General features: G+C 36.8%; 1 protein-coding gene across 1 annotated transcript in view; it reads left to right on the top strand.

Moving 5' to 3' along the window:
* The window catches only part of WRN (Werner syndrome RecQ like helicase), a 140,105-nt gene that overhangs the window by 60,602 nt on the left and 64,016 nt on the right, over window positions 1–15,487 (top strand). The window contains exons 16-18 of the mRNA XM_023517018.1: window positions 1,703–1,785; window positions 5,578–5,684; window positions 15,153–15,340. Coding sequence (XP_023372786.1) covers window positions 1,703–1,785; window positions 5,578–5,684; window positions 15,153–15,340 — 378 coding nt within the window. The remainder of the gene's footprint in view (window positions 1–1,702; window positions 1,786–5,577; window positions 5,685–15,152; window positions 15,341–15,487) is intronic.

Genomic DNA, 15,487 nt, shown 5'->3' with positions numbered 1-15,487 from the left:
TCTTTGTCTGCCTTGACCATCTTGATTACTGTAGCTTTATAATAAACTTCAAATCAGACAGTTCAGTTCCTCTAATTTCATTCTTTCCTTTCAAAGTTATTTTAGCTAGTCTAGGTTTATTGTATTTGTGTAAGTATTTCAGCATCACTTTTTCAACTAAAATGCCTACTGGGATTTTGATTGGGTTTACCTTGAGTCTAGATAACTAAAGGATTAGCTATTTTGATAATCACTGTCACTGTTTTATACCAAAGAAAATGGGGTACACTAAAGTTAAGTAACTTGCTTACGATCACTTGCCTTATAAGAAGTAGAACTGAGAGTCAAACCTGGACAGTTGGTATCCGAGCTTATTACTTACACTGTTATCTATGTTAATTAGAACACTAATTTCATGACACACCTATTTTGTTGGTGACTGATTCCTAGTGAAAGCACAATGCCTAGCGTACTATGGATGCTTAAATATTTGTTGAATGAATAGACTGTTATAAAGTTTTTTCATATTGAAAGTGATGTTTCATTTCATTTAACTTGATCTAGGTCTTTATTTGGTAGAATGGATAATAGACTCATAATATTTTTTCCCTAGATCTAGCCTTTCTTACGAACATTGTCTCAATTAGGATTCTTTTCTGTCCAGAATAGAAATTTACTTAAACTAGCTAGGTGAATATTGAATTTTATATTAAGGATAAAGGAATGTCTCATGGATCCCACTGAAAAGGTAGCCAGCCTTTAAGGAAGAGACCGGAATTGGGTGTGGAAAATACAGTAGGAGGCTGGGTGTGGTGGCTCACACCCCTAATCCTAGCACTCTGGGAGGCCAAGGCCTGTGGATTGCTTGAGCTCAGGAGTTCCAGGCAAGCCTGAGCAAGAGAGAGACCCCGTCTTTAAAAACTAGCTGGGCATTGTGATGGGTGCCTGTAGTCCCAGCTTTTGGGAGACTGAGGCAAGAAGATTGCTTGAGTTTGAGGTTGCTGTGAGCTATGATGCCACATCACTCTATCAAGGGCAATAAAAGTGAGACTGTCACAAAAAAGAAAAAAAATACAGTAGGGTTTTCCTTTGATGTATCTCCTCTATGTGTCTTCTTCATTTTCCTCTGAAGAGATAATCATTCTCTGCCTTTTGAGTCATAAAATAGAAGATGGCTGCCTTGCAACTCCTTTTCCTCCCCATTTGAACATGTTACAGGTCCTTCCGCTTGCAGAGGCCTCCTGGCTGATTCTTGATCAGACCTCCAGACTTTAGAACAGAGATTATTTGGCATGGCTTTGACACTTGGCCCAATAAGTTTTAGGCAAGAGATCAGAATATGTGTATGAATGCTAAGAGTTTAATTGTGAGGGAGTAGGGGGGTATAGTTAGAGGGTGGTATGTGGGTGGTATGAAAAGTTTATTACAGGCTTGATCATTTAATTGAAGCACATGAAGGGGACTAGATTGTTAGAAATCAGAACCTGGCTTCTAATGTAACCTCAGAGCTAAATAACTCCCCGACAGGTACTGTTACTTTTTATTTGATGCATTGAAGAGAAATGAAAAAAATAATATATATGAATGTTCATTTGGTTTTTCAAAAGTAGTGTAATGTATTATTTAAGCATTTATCAAGTATTTTGATTTAAGTTGTAATTCATTTGAAGTGACTGTTTTCTTTATAGTTAGCATGTTTCTTCCCTTTTGTTGATTTGTACAGTGGCAAGTATCAGATTGTGTATATGACTCCAGAATTCTGTTCAGGTAACTTGGACCTACTTCAGCAACTTGAAGCTAATATTGGTAAGTGGCAAAGGAGGATCTTTGTAAATACTTAATGAATTGATTTTTTTTTTTTTTTTAGAGTTAAAACTGTGGGTGCAGACAGGATTAATTTCTGTTAACATTTATTTCCATTATCTCCTCCAGGAAATCTGTGACGCTCTAACTTGTGTTTCTTCTGCTTTACCCCCCAGTCTCCTGTAACTGCTTTTGCCATAGTAACCAGGCTCTGGTATTACATGTTTAATTGCTGTTTACATATCTAGTTTCTTCTAGTAGGCTGTAACTTTTCAAGGGAAAAATATCATTCTTATTTATATTTTCCTAGTGTGGTGCTTGACATGTATATTTAGGCACTTAAATGTATTGCCGAATGAGTGTTGAATCCAAGACTCTCTGAAATTTACCTTTTTTCATATTCTGATTCATAATCCAGGGTAGAAGTGGCTTTCTACCCTTGTTTATAAGAATCACCTTTCAAACTTGAGAAAATGTAGGTAACTACCCTCCCACCTTGACTGTTGTGACTTACCAGGCTGGGGTGGCACCTGGCATTACTAGTTTTCCACAGGTGATTCTGATGGGTGGCCAGGATTGAAAACCACAGTACCCTTGACAAGTTGCCACCAGTGAGTGTGACTGATTATAAAAAACAAAACCAAAAACTTGCTGAGGTTTCAACAAAAGGAAACCATAGCTTATTTCCGAGAAAGCATAGAATTAGTCAAAAGCTGATGTCATTTTTTTTTTTTTTGGTACTTAAAAAAATTTTATTTGTTGCTTTCTTCTTGGTGGTTAGGCCTGGTTATCAAAGAGGTGCAGTTGTGGCTTCTGTTTCAAATGTATATACTTGAGACCGTCAGTTGAATTAACTAAAGTTAGTTTTCTGAAAATGTGTAATTTATTTGTGTAATTATATTAAAATAATCCAGATAGGTTAACTATTCAAATTGCAACATTTCATTAGTGGTTACTTACACATAACTTCAGTTAAGTATTTAATGATTTTTCTAACAATATAATGAAAACAAGTTTGTATCTTCTAGTATGTGTTAAATCCAACAGAAGTTTTAACGTTTGATTAAATACATGCATTTGATTAAAAGCATTTGATTTAATACCCTGATAAGAAGTGCATTCATCAGCCACCAAACTCCCATTTTGGTGTATTATATTTTTACCTTTAATGGATGATGAATTTAATATATTTTCTACTAGGGTACATGAAGTTCTTATGACTGTTTCCCTTTGGAGTCAGCGCAACTACCCTGTATGTAAATTTCATGGTTTTGTTAGAAAGGCTAAGGGGCTATGTCTATAGTAGTGGGCTATATTTTATTTCATTTCAGTATTTCCTTTGTTTTTGTGATGGTGTTAAATGAATAATCAGTATAATTAGTAACTAAATACTTTTGATAGCTATTGACAATTTTCTATTTTTATTTTTGGATTAATTATGGATTAAGTAGATTAATTATGAGCCCTGCAATCATTAGGGCAGAGTACTTTGCTGGCCTAATGGATGAAAATGAATGGATGGATGAAAATGCTTGATTGATTAAAAAGGGATACATTAAATAAAAATTATTTTTGAAATATTTTCCTTTGGCTTTTGTTGGAGAAATTATAAATTGCTTGTAAAAAGGAGTACACTGAGGATGTTCTTGGTACAGTAGTGTGACATTTAACCAGATTTGTTATTTTTAGGTAAATGTTAAATTATTAATGTAGTCTGGATTTTTAACAGAAACAGCAAACATACTATATGGAGATTCTTTACGGGCTAAACTTGTAATTGTCTTTTAACTTTGGAAGTAAGACTTGAAAGACAGATAAGCCAAAATGAAATATATGTTGGTGCTCAGAAGACACTTGTGTAGTCAAAGTGAATATTGGTAAAGCTTGTCTCGACTGTTTTGAAGGGACAGAGTTCAGCCCCATTAAGAGCTATTTTGTCAAACCTGTAAGTTAGGGTTTTTTGTTTTGAGAGACAGAGTCTCACTTTATCTCCCTTGGTAGAGTGCGGTGGTGTCACAGCTCACAGCAATCTCCAACTCCTGGGGTTAGGCAATTCTCTTGTCTTAACCTCCTGAGTAGCTGGGACTACAGATGCACACACAACACCCGGATATTTTTTTGTTGTGGTTTGGCCGGGGCCGGGTTCAAACCTGGCACCTTGGTATATGGGGCCAGCACCCCACCCACTGAGCCACAGGCGCCGCCCTGTAAGTAATTTTATTTTAAAAGAAAAGAGATTGTTATCTTTGTTTTAATCTATTTAATTTAAAATCAGAGCGATTTAGTTTCTAAAGCCAAAGTAAGTACAGTGGTAATACTGAACTTTTCCTAGCCACTCAGTGGTAACCAGAGAAGTTTGGTGCTAGTAACCTACTCCACTCACAGTTAGCAGGTTTCTTTCTCTTCCATGCTCTCTCAGGATGATCACAGTTTGTAACTCAATGAATTGTCATTGTTTATTTCAACGTCAGTCTCCTCCTTCAGAATTGTAAATGCCACAGGTCATATATTTTATTAATCTTTTTATTCCTGGAAAAGCATTTGGATCATAATAGACACTTAATAACCATAATAATAATAATAGTAGCGTTTTCTTTTTTTGAGCTCTTTTTTTGTGCCAGGCTCTACCTTTGCATTATATGTGAATGACCTAATTTAATTTTTAGAATAACTAAAAATGCTAGGTGCTGTTATTATCCACATTTTAGTTGTGAGGAAGCTGAGCGCATGGAAAGTGTGAAGTAATACACATGCTAAACTGTCAAGCCAGGTTCTTCATCCAGGAATTCCGACTCCAGAGCACAGGTTTTTTTTTTTTTTTGGCCAGGGCTGGGTTTGAACCCTGCACCTCTGGAATATGGGGCTGCTGCCCTACTCCTTTGAGCCATAGGCGCCGCCCTAGAGCATAGGTTTTTAATTACCCTCCTGCCATCAGAATATTATTAATACTCAGAGAAGTATCAAGTAATGATTATACCTATGAGGGAAAAAAATTATTCTTAATCTTCAGTATTAATTTGGTAATTGAGGGCAAAAGCACTACTGTTACTACTTTTGAATGGCTGAAGACATTTTAATGGGTGGTTGTACATTTTCTGAATACTTTACTATACAATATTAATTCTATTTCAGTGGATGTGTATAGTGTGGAGGCAAGTAAGGGGAAAAAAGGACAAGTTATCTCTTCTTAACCTACTTTGTACATAATGAGATTTAGTTCTTCCTATACCATTTTACACGAGAAAATGTGGGTGTCATCCTGTCTTCTGATACTGGTGTTGCAGAACGACTCTGTGCTATGTGTGATCAGTCGTGGATGGTGATGCATCAAATCTCAGTAAAATGTACTGACACACCTAATCCATGAGATAAAATTGACAGCATTACCAAAGAGAAATGGAGCAGTTCTTTCTTCAAAGGAGTTATTATTGCAGGTGGTTCATGAGCGATAGTTTTTGGGACAACATCATAATAAGCACTTTGTCTTGCTGAGGAATAATGATAAAAGTTGAAATCCAATAAATATATTATTTGGATTAATATATACTTCCTCTTTGTTTTTAATTTTTATGCTTTTTATTCATATAGCTCCCCTCTCCCTATTTCTAATGATAATTTTTGGTGTTATCTGATGTTATATATGCCTTTATTTTTATATGAACCAGTTAATTTGATTTGGATTATTTATTCTTTTGGTAATGTTTATGTATTGTAAGTGAAGAAATTAATACTGATTTAGGTGAGTTTATTTTGTTTAGCTCTGTTTTTCCATTTGTGTGTGTTTCTTTTTTATAGGTATTACACTTATCGCTGTGGATGAGGCCCACTGTATCTCTGAGTGGGGACATGATTTCAGAAGTTCATTTAGGAACCTGGGCTCCCTGAAGACGACCTTCCCATCGGTAAGCTTCGCAAAGTCTAAAAATGACACTCTTAACCTGAAGGGACCCTTCCAGATTGAGGAGTTGCCAACAAGCTGGACACATTTCTATGACAGGGAAAATGGTGATGTAAGCAAGGAAAGACTTTTTAAAAAATTCTAAGGTTGGCATATGATTTATTGAGGAATACTATTGAGCTTGAAAAACTTTTCCTGAAAAGGAAAAGGCACATATAGTCTCTTACCACATATTTCTCCCTGATACTTTTGTTAACAACCATTTAAAAATGTTAAGGTTACATTCTTTGCTTTTGGGCAATCACAAATGAGCTGTGGGCCATAGTATGCACCCTGCTGCTTAAAAGCCCTGGGAAGACTCCGGTGCCTTTTCAGTGATTTTTTATCTGTATGTCCTTTTGCTCTAGGATGGTCTGAAACCATGATTACCCTTTTGGCATCATAATTAAAAACCTAAAAGTTGAACCATTTTAAAGGGGGATTTATTAAAGCTTTTAGTATTATTTTAGAATTCCACTTTCTTAATTGTGAAGAGTAGCAAATTTTTGCATGAATGGCATACTGAACATGAATGGCTTGAAAACTCACACTATTAGCACTTTTATTTTCTATTTTGAAAATTATAGGTTCATAGGAAGTTGTAAAACACATGCAGAGTTGTCTTGCGTACCATTCACCCAGTTTCCCAAATGGTAACATCTTGCATGACCGTGGTACAATATCAAAACTAGACATAGGACGTTTGTAAAACATCCAGAGTTTATTCTCATTTCGCCAGTTTTATAGGCACTCATTTGTATGTGTGTGTGTTGTTCTATAAAATCATATCTCTGTTATGTAACTACCACTGCAATCAAGATACCAAACTGTACAAGGCTCCATGGAGCTATCCTTTTACAGCCACAGCCACTTTCTTCCCCACCCCCAACCCCCTGGCACCACTGACCTGGTCTCCATCTCTGCAGTTTTATAAGTTCAAGAATGTTATGTAAATAGAATCATATAGTGTGTCACTTCTTGGAATTAATATTTTCACTCAGCATAATTCCCTTGAGAGCTCTATCCAAGTAGATGTGTACATTCATGTGTTGCTTAACAAGGGGATACATTCTGAGCAGGGTGTTATTGGGTGACTGAGTCTTTGTGTGAAGGTTGTAGAGTGTACTTACAAAACCTAGATGATACAGCCCAGGGGTGTTCAACCCGCTGCTGGTGGAGATGCATTCTGATTTTATGAAGACTATTTTTGCTCATCTGTGGTGTCACATACCTTGAAAAGTATGCATGGATCTTTTTAAAATCAGCTTTTGTTAGTGTTGGTGTATTTAACGTGTGACCCAAGACAACTCTTACTCTTACAGTGTTTGGCAGAGGAAAAAAAGGTTGAACATCCCACCTGTTGTTTCTAGGTGTTTAGTATGTTTGTATATTGATTATGGTCGACAGCTGTAACACGGTGACAGTATTTGTATATCCAAACATAGAAAAGGTACAGTAAAAATACGGTATTTTTGTCAAAACTGCATGGGAATTTCAACGTAGGTCCAATTGCTCATTGTACAGAGATCCAATTATTGAGACAATGAGGGTTGCCAAGGAAGAAAGGAATTTTTTAATGCAACAGGAAGAAGTCTTGCCTGGTGGTGGCATGTGGTGAATCTTGTGAGGAAGGCTGCCCAGGGCTTTGTGTTGCAGGAAATTCACCATTTCTCGGAAACAACTCAAAAGGTCAAGTAGTTCAGGGAGAGGATTATAAAAAGGTATATATAAAAAATATACAAAATTCAATGAATTTTCAAAATTCATTGAAATTTGTTCATAGAGGCATTTACAGTATGAAAGATAACAAAAGGTACACCTGTATCGGATACGTACCATGAATGGGCTTTGCAGCACTGGAAGTCGCTTTGGGTGTGTCAGTGAGCAAGTAGTCACTGAGTGTGAAGGCCTACTGTGTGCTGCTGTAGATTTAATAAATGCTATACACTTAGGCTATACTGAATTTATAAAAATAATTTTCTTCAATAATAAATTAACCATAGCTTATTGTTTTACTTTATAAATATATATATATTTTTTGAGACAGTCTCACTGTGTCACCCTGGGTAGAGTGCTGTGGCATCACAGCTCACAGCAACCTCAAACTCTTGGGCTCAAGCGATTCTCTTGCCTAAGCCTCCCAAGTAGCTGGGACTATAGGTGCCTGCCACAACGCCTGGCTATTTTTTGGTTGCAGTTATCATTTAGTAAGCCTGGGCTGGCTCGAACCCACAGCCTCTGTATGTGGCTGGTACCCTACTCACTGAGCTATGGGTGCCGAGCCTACTTTATAAACTTAAAAAAAATGTTGACTCTTTTGTAATGATAGCTTAAAACACAAACACATTGTATAGCTATATAAAAATACTTTCTTTATGGGTGGTGCCTGTGGCTCAAAGGAGTAGGGCACTGGCCCCATATGCTGGAGGTGGTGGGTTCAAATCTAGCCCTGGCCAAAAACTGAAGGGAAAAAAAAAAACTTTCTTTATATTTTTACTCTATAAGCCTTTTTCTAATTTTTTTATTTTTTTGAACTTTTTGTTAAAAACTGAGACAGAAACACACATTAGCCTAGGGTCAGGATTACCAATATCACTATCACTGTCCTCCACCTCCACACCTTGTCTGATGAGGTCTCCAGGGGCAGCAGTGTGCATGGGGTGCACCTCCTACAGTAGCAGTGCCTTCTTCTGAATGCCTCCTGAAGGACCTGCCTGAAGCTGTTTTATAGTTAACATTTTCTTTTTGTTGTTGTTTTTGAGACATTGTGTTGCGCAGGCTGGAGTACAATACCATCATCGTGCTTTAGCCTCCCAGGTAGCTGGGGCTGTAGGTGTGCCACCACACTTGGCTTAGTTTTAATTTTCTTGTAGAGACAAAGTCTCACTCTTACCCAGGCTGGACTTGAACTCCTGGCTTCACATGGTCCTCACTAGGAACGTATGGTCCTCTTGCCTTGGCCTCTCAAAGTGTTATGATTACAGGTGTCAGCCACCTTGCCTGGCTAACTAAAAAAAAAATAAGTAGAAAGAATACACTGAAATAATGATAAAAAGGTACAGTGTAGTAAATACATACTCCTGTAACATAGTCGTTTATCATCATTGTCAAGTATTATGTACTGCATGTAATTTTATGTGCCATACTTTTATATGACTGGCATCTGGAGGCACAGTAGGTTTGTGTACATCCCCACAGAGGTGTAAAGTTAAAAGCATCATCAGACAGTAGACACTTTTCACCTCTATTATATTCTTTTGGGACTACTGTTAGTTGTTGTTGACTGAAATATTAAGTGATGACGTTATTTCAAAAGTTTCCCCCTTTTTATCTCTGTATAGTATTCCGTGGTATGGAATACTGTTTAAGCATTCACCAATTGGAGACGTTAGTTTTGGGCTATTACGGATAAAGATGATATGAAAATTTGTGTGCCATTGGAAGGTCTTTCAGTAGATACATGTTGAACAACTGTAAATGTAATTTTCCTTTCTCTGGGAAGGTAGTTGCTTGGTTCTGTGGTCAGGGCATGGTTAGCTTTAAGGAACTGCAGAGTGGTTTCCAGAGCGGCTGTACTATTTTAGGATGTGTTCTCACCAGGAACGTGCGACTGTTCTAGTTTCCTCTCATCCTTGCCACTGTTGGTTGTTGCCGGTGTTATTTTCAGCCATTTTGGTAGGTGTCAAGTGGTATCTTGTGTTTATAATGTACATTTCTCTAATGGCTAATGATGTGAACATCTTTTCATATGCTAATTTGCCTCCTTGATGAAATGCCTGATTTAACTGGAGTAACTTTTTTGTGAGACAGAGTCTCACTATGTTGCCCTCAGTAGAGTGCGGTGCTGTCACAGCTCACAGCAACCTAAAACTCTTGAGCTTAAGTGATTCTCTTTGCCTCAGTCTATCCTGTGAATTGAGCTCTGGCTATGGGACTGGTCTTGTGTTTGATTTTTTTTAAATGTTGGAGCAAAGAAGTAGCTGTTAATATTTTCATGTTGCTTTTCCTTGAAACAGCTCTTCACCTTTATTCTCAGCCTCCTCTGTTTCTTTTTTCCTTGCCCTTTTAATGTTGGCACACCTAAAATTTTAGTCCTTGGATCTATTCTCTTTCCTCTGTACTTCCTTCCTGGGTCGTTTCAACCAACATAGAGTTTCAAATACCATCTATATACTGAGACTTTCCTAAATTTTTGTCTCCAGCTTGGCTGATGCCAGCAATACGTGAGTGATCCAGTTTTTCTGCTTCTCTGCTAGCATTTGGTGTTTCCACTACTTTTTGTTTCAACCATTTTATAGAATGTGTGTGTGTGTATATATATACACACATATATATAAAGAAGTATATATCTCTGTGTGTGTGTACACACACATACACTTACACAGTAGAACCTCCATAGTTGACCGTCTAGCTATACTGACCACCTCCTTAGATTGACCTAATTTTCATGATGGGACATGTATCACTTGTGTATATCAGTACGGTAGCCTAGTTCCTTATGTTGACCAGTTTGTTACAGCCCCTTGGATGGTCAACTTTCATAGATTCTGCTCTATAATGATTGCCTACTCAGCACTTCTCTACTTAGAGGCCTAACAGATATCCTAGATTTCTGGATAATCTCTCCACCCCAGATCTGCTCCCATTTTGTGTAATGGCAATTCCATTGGCCAAAAGCTTAAAATTACCTTCTTCTCTTTCTCTTATGCTACATCATCCATTTAAACAGCAAGGAAGTTTCATGAAGTCTTCACAGTATATTCAGAATCTAGTCACTTATCTCTTGATTCCTACCTTTCCCTGGTTCACACCATCTCCTTTCCTATTACGATACCTCTTGCTCTCATTCTTTCTCTCCTTTAGTCTGTTTCAACACAGCATCGAGAGCAGTACTTTTGCGAGTCCCTCTGTTAGTGTGCCATTCACTCTGGAAAGAGGCAAAAGGCCTTACACTGTCTTACCAAACCTTATGTGATAACCGTCTTCTGTTGTGTCTTTGACCGTGTCCTGCTCTTTCACTGGGTTCTAGACACACTGCCCCCCGTTGATATTCTTCAGACATTCAACACATGCTCCAGTGTCCGGGCTTTCCCTGAGTGCATCTCACCAGGTTATTTATCTTGTGTCCTCCCGCAGTTCTCTCAGGTCTTTGCTTTCTCAGTTAGGCCTCCTGGGCTACCATATTTGAAACATCAAATTTATCTCCTCTTCCCAACATTCAGCATTCCTCATATACTTTTGCTATTTTTTTTATAGCACTATCACTATTTAATTATATTTTGTCGATCTGTGAATCCTCACTAGAATATTCTTTGTGAGAGGGATTTTTGATTGTTTGGTTTATGGTACCTCATTCATAGCGGGTACTTGATGAATTGTTGGGTGAATGAGTGAATGAATTCTGATGAGAAAGCTGAGAATATTTTGCCACACAGGTAGTGAGTGGTAGAGTTGGGTAATAAATAGTTACTTGTGCTAGTTTCTGAAGCAAATGATTTGAAAGAGGTATAAAACATAGTTTCTACCCTCAAATAGCTCATAGTCCAATGGAAGGATTTAGATTTATACCTATAAAAGTAGAAGAAAGAGTACCAAACAATACATGGTATATGGTGTGGTACAAATAATATGGAAAGATTATTTGTACATATACTAGCAGTCCAAGGGATTTCTATGGGGAAAGTTACTGGGTACAGTGCCCCTAGAAGACCAATTTCCATTAATTTAGAATAGTTTAAAGTAAGCTTTTAGAAACTAGGAAGATTGCTTTCTGTAATCCTTTCCTAGGCCTTTGATTCTAGAAGGATTTTGCTAAAGGACTTTAAACTGTTTTATACTGTTCTTAAATACTTTCTGGGTCGAGTGAAATCCTCTATTATGTCTGGCTATGGAGTCATTTGATCATTTCATTCTTACTGTGATTAGTAGAGCATATTCCTTCTGTCGAGCCTCCATGGCAGGTGTTTGTCAAGCGGTGGCCGAGGCCTTTTTCCCTGGTATTTTCAAGCATCTTCTTTTATTAGCTCAGTGATGAGAAATGCCCCCTGGTGGTTGAAGTGTTGTCATTATTCCCACGGTTCCTGGTGCTTTTTGTCTCCTAATTCCAACTACACTAGGACCACTGGTGTAAACCTGGAATGTTTCACAGTATGTTATTTTAGTAGTTTCAAAAATAGCGAAGAGATCACTGAGCCATTTAGAACAAAGATTTGGAGGGAATCAGACAAAGTGAGTCTTGAGAAAGCAGCCAGACGGAAAGCTCTACATTGTTCCTAAAAGTCTATAAAATTCTGATAAGAGGAATTGTGAAGTCCATGAGACATGTTGTTTCTTTCCATTACTTTTCCCCCAGTACCTGTCCCAAAGTTTATTCCATAGTAGACACTCAATGACTGTTTGGAATGCGTGAATGAATGAAGGACGTGTGTGTGATGTTAGGGATTGCAGAGTGAGAACTACCAACATGACCTGCGTTTAGATAAGGTGGAATAGTTACAGATCTTTCAACTGTGGGTGCTACACCGTTCAAGTATGGGACTAAGATCTTCCGATGTTTATAGTTATCAGATTAATTTACATTTGGTTGTTTGTTTTAATTAAACTGGGTACCTGTGACCTGCCAACTTAGAAAATAACTTTTGTGAGTTAAGGACTTGATATAATTAGGCGGCGGTATAATTTATCATTCAAAGCAGTTTGCTTCTGAAAATTAAATGGTTTAGGCTGTCAATAATTATGCTGTGACCTCAAGTATGAACTGGAAGCATCTCAGCTAATGAGGACGTGCAGTTACCCTTCTCATAATCTGCCTGCATGTTATTTTTAAGCTTTATAAATCTTAGGAATTTTAAATGTCATAATGCCACAGACTTCTAAGAGAAAAGATTCTGTTTATTGCTTAAGTTAAAATTTGTTTCTTTAATTTGGATATATTCTGTTACTTTATTCTGTTTTCTAATTGTAGAAGCAATATTCTGAACTATTGTAGAATGTTGAGGCAAAGAGTGATTTTAAAGTGATTTTCATTACTAGCGGGTTATGGTATAACAAGTTGCTAGTAGCAAAATGGGAAGTTTTATGTTGGTGGGTCTACTAGATCACATAGCCCTCTCCATCTCAGTTTTTGTGGAACAGATGAGCCCTTGCAAAGTTAGCAGCAAAGCTAGGAGTAGTTCCGATGTCTCTGGAGTTTTTGTGTAGAATTCTTTTGTTGCAATAACAATATTAGTAATAGTTGAAACTTTTTGAATGCTTACTATGTGCCAGACATTGTGCAGTTTACATGTTTATCCTCATAACAGCTTTATGAGATTGGTGCAGTTATTGTAGCCATTTTATGGATGAGTAAAAGTTTAGAGAGTTCAATACAGAGCCCCAAGTCTCACGTCTAGGAAGTGGCAAAGGCAGGATTTGAGGTCAAGCAGTCTGATTCCAAGGCAGATTTTTTTCACCACAGTGCTGTTCTTTGGCTTCATTTTTCTGTTAACGCATTGGAGATACTCCTGTTTTCTCAGCTCATGTCTTTATTTTTATAAATGCATTGCCTATCCACTTATACATTATATTGCTTAAAACATGCCTAACCGTCTTTTCACATGTGCAAGAACCCTGAAAACTTCTGTATTTGTCTGTAAATGCAGTGAAATATTTTATTAGTATATTTATAAAGTGTTTGATTAAAACACTTAAATTGGGGAAAATACTTTTTTGTGAGGTTGACAATGTACATAAAGTCCTGTGAACTTCCAATTTTAAACTTCCCTTATTTTCAGCTTATATTTATTAATACTTTTATGTTAACACATCTGTGTTAGAACTTGATTAGAGAAACTAACCTCTTTATAAACCGGCTCTTAAGTTGTCAGGCAAGCACTCTAAATTCGGATAACTGATTATAAACCAAAGATCAATGAATTTTACCTTTTAAAATAATTTTATAAAATTTAAGGGTAAAGAATGTAAAAATGAGAATGTAAAAATTATCTGGTTGATTTGGTTTTGATTTAATTTTTTTCAACAATTACCTTCAATCTTGATTGTTTTTACGTGAGTTCTGAGATGATTTTTAATTCAGTAAAGCTATATTGATTGTGAGAGTGGATAATAATTCTTGGTAAATTATATCTTATTTTAATTTTGAGACAGTCTAAATAATTGGCTTCTTTCAAATTGGCAAATTGCACATATGTTTTTATTTACTTACAAGATAAGTATTTAAGCTGGTTTGTGAGGTAGATGCAGCGTATCCAAAGAGCTATTTGTAAGGATATTTTTTTCTGGTATCTGTAATGGGCCAAAAAAGAGTATTTTTAAAGAAAGTTTTATTCTTGGTGTTGGAACAGCTAATGACTTAGAAACAACTTTAAGAAAGTCTATTTTTTCTGATTATGAAATAATAGCATAGTGGAATATAACTTTCTATTATAATAGGAAGAAAAGTAATAGGCCTGTTTTTATGAGAGGTATGTTGTTATCCTACCTTAGAATTTTTGAAAGATGACATATTCATGTTTTTCCTGATACCCAGTGTGCCTCCTGCTTTGTCTGTCTCCTTAATCCAGTCAAGAAGTTTTTACTAGACTGAAAATAGAAAATTACTTGGTTGTTTAAGGAATCAATAATACATGTTTCATATATAGTATTTCTTTTATTCGAGATAGAGCCTCAAGCTGTCCCCCTTGGGCTTAAGTGATTCTCTTGCCTCAGCCTCCCAAGTAGCTGGGACTACAGGCGCCCGCCACAACGCCTGGCTATTTTTTGGTTGCAGCCGTCATTGTTGTTTGGCGGGCCTGGGCTGGGGATTCGAACCCGCCACCTTAGGTGTATGTGGCTGGCGCCTTAGCCACTTGAGCCACAGGCACCGAGCCTCATATATAGTATTTCTTAACATATAGTATGCCATTGATTAATTTAGTAAAACTAGAGTGAGGTTGTCCAGGTCATTGGGAGCTTAGCTTCTAGATTTGTGAAACCTAAAGCAATACATTTAATACGGGAGACAAAAAATAAAAAGACTCGTTTTATATAGTTAGATTTTGGGGGAATTGAAGGGCTTATAAAAATAAAAAAAAAATAAGACATTGTCTTCTGCTTGTATCAGTAATATTATAAATGTAGTAAATGTTAAAAATAATAAGTGGAGAAGTAGATAGCTAAGCAGTAGACTTAGTTTAGTAAGACAAGGTAAATTGCATTTGGGAACCATATGGATTTAGTGTTTCACTGAAATTATTTCTTTTAAAAAGCAAATTCAGAAGGCTGAGAAATAAGTAGGAAGTTTTATTTCTTTTTTTAGAAAAGAATTTTAAAGTTGCTTTTTGACCCTGTACCTCACTCCTGTCGTCGTCTTCACAGTCTCTTTGTAGGAAAGCCGGGGAATGTTGGGAAACAGTGAGTGCTCCCCTGTTCTGAGAATCGTTTTTACTTCGTTCAGGTACCAGTTGTCGCGCTCACTGCTACTGCAAGTTCTTCAATCCGGGAAGACATCATACATGCCTTAAATCTGAGAAATCCTCAAATTACCTGTACTAGTTTTGATCGACCAAACCTGTATTTAGAAGTATTACGCAAAACAGGGAATATTTTTCAAGATCTGAAACAATTTCTGGTCAGAAAGACAAGGTAAGGATTAAATGGTTGATGAATATGAGTGATGATTTCCTTCTTCTTAACATTTTTATTTGCTATTTCCTTCTCATGTATGTTTAACATAACACAGTTCAAGTCAAATGTGGTATTATATGATCAATTCAGTGACTGAGGAAAATC

Source organism: Otolemur garnettii, unplaced genomic scaffold (genome assembly GCF_000181295.1).
Source record: "Otolemur garnettii isolate 467f Iridium unplaced genomic scaffold, OtoGar3 scaffold00102, whole genome shotgun sequence".
Classification (NCBI taxonomy): domain Eukaryota; kingdom Metazoa; phylum Chordata; class Mammalia; order Primates; family Galagidae; genus Otolemur; species Otolemur garnettii.
This window is presented reverse-complemented; position numbering and strand designations above follow the sequence as displayed.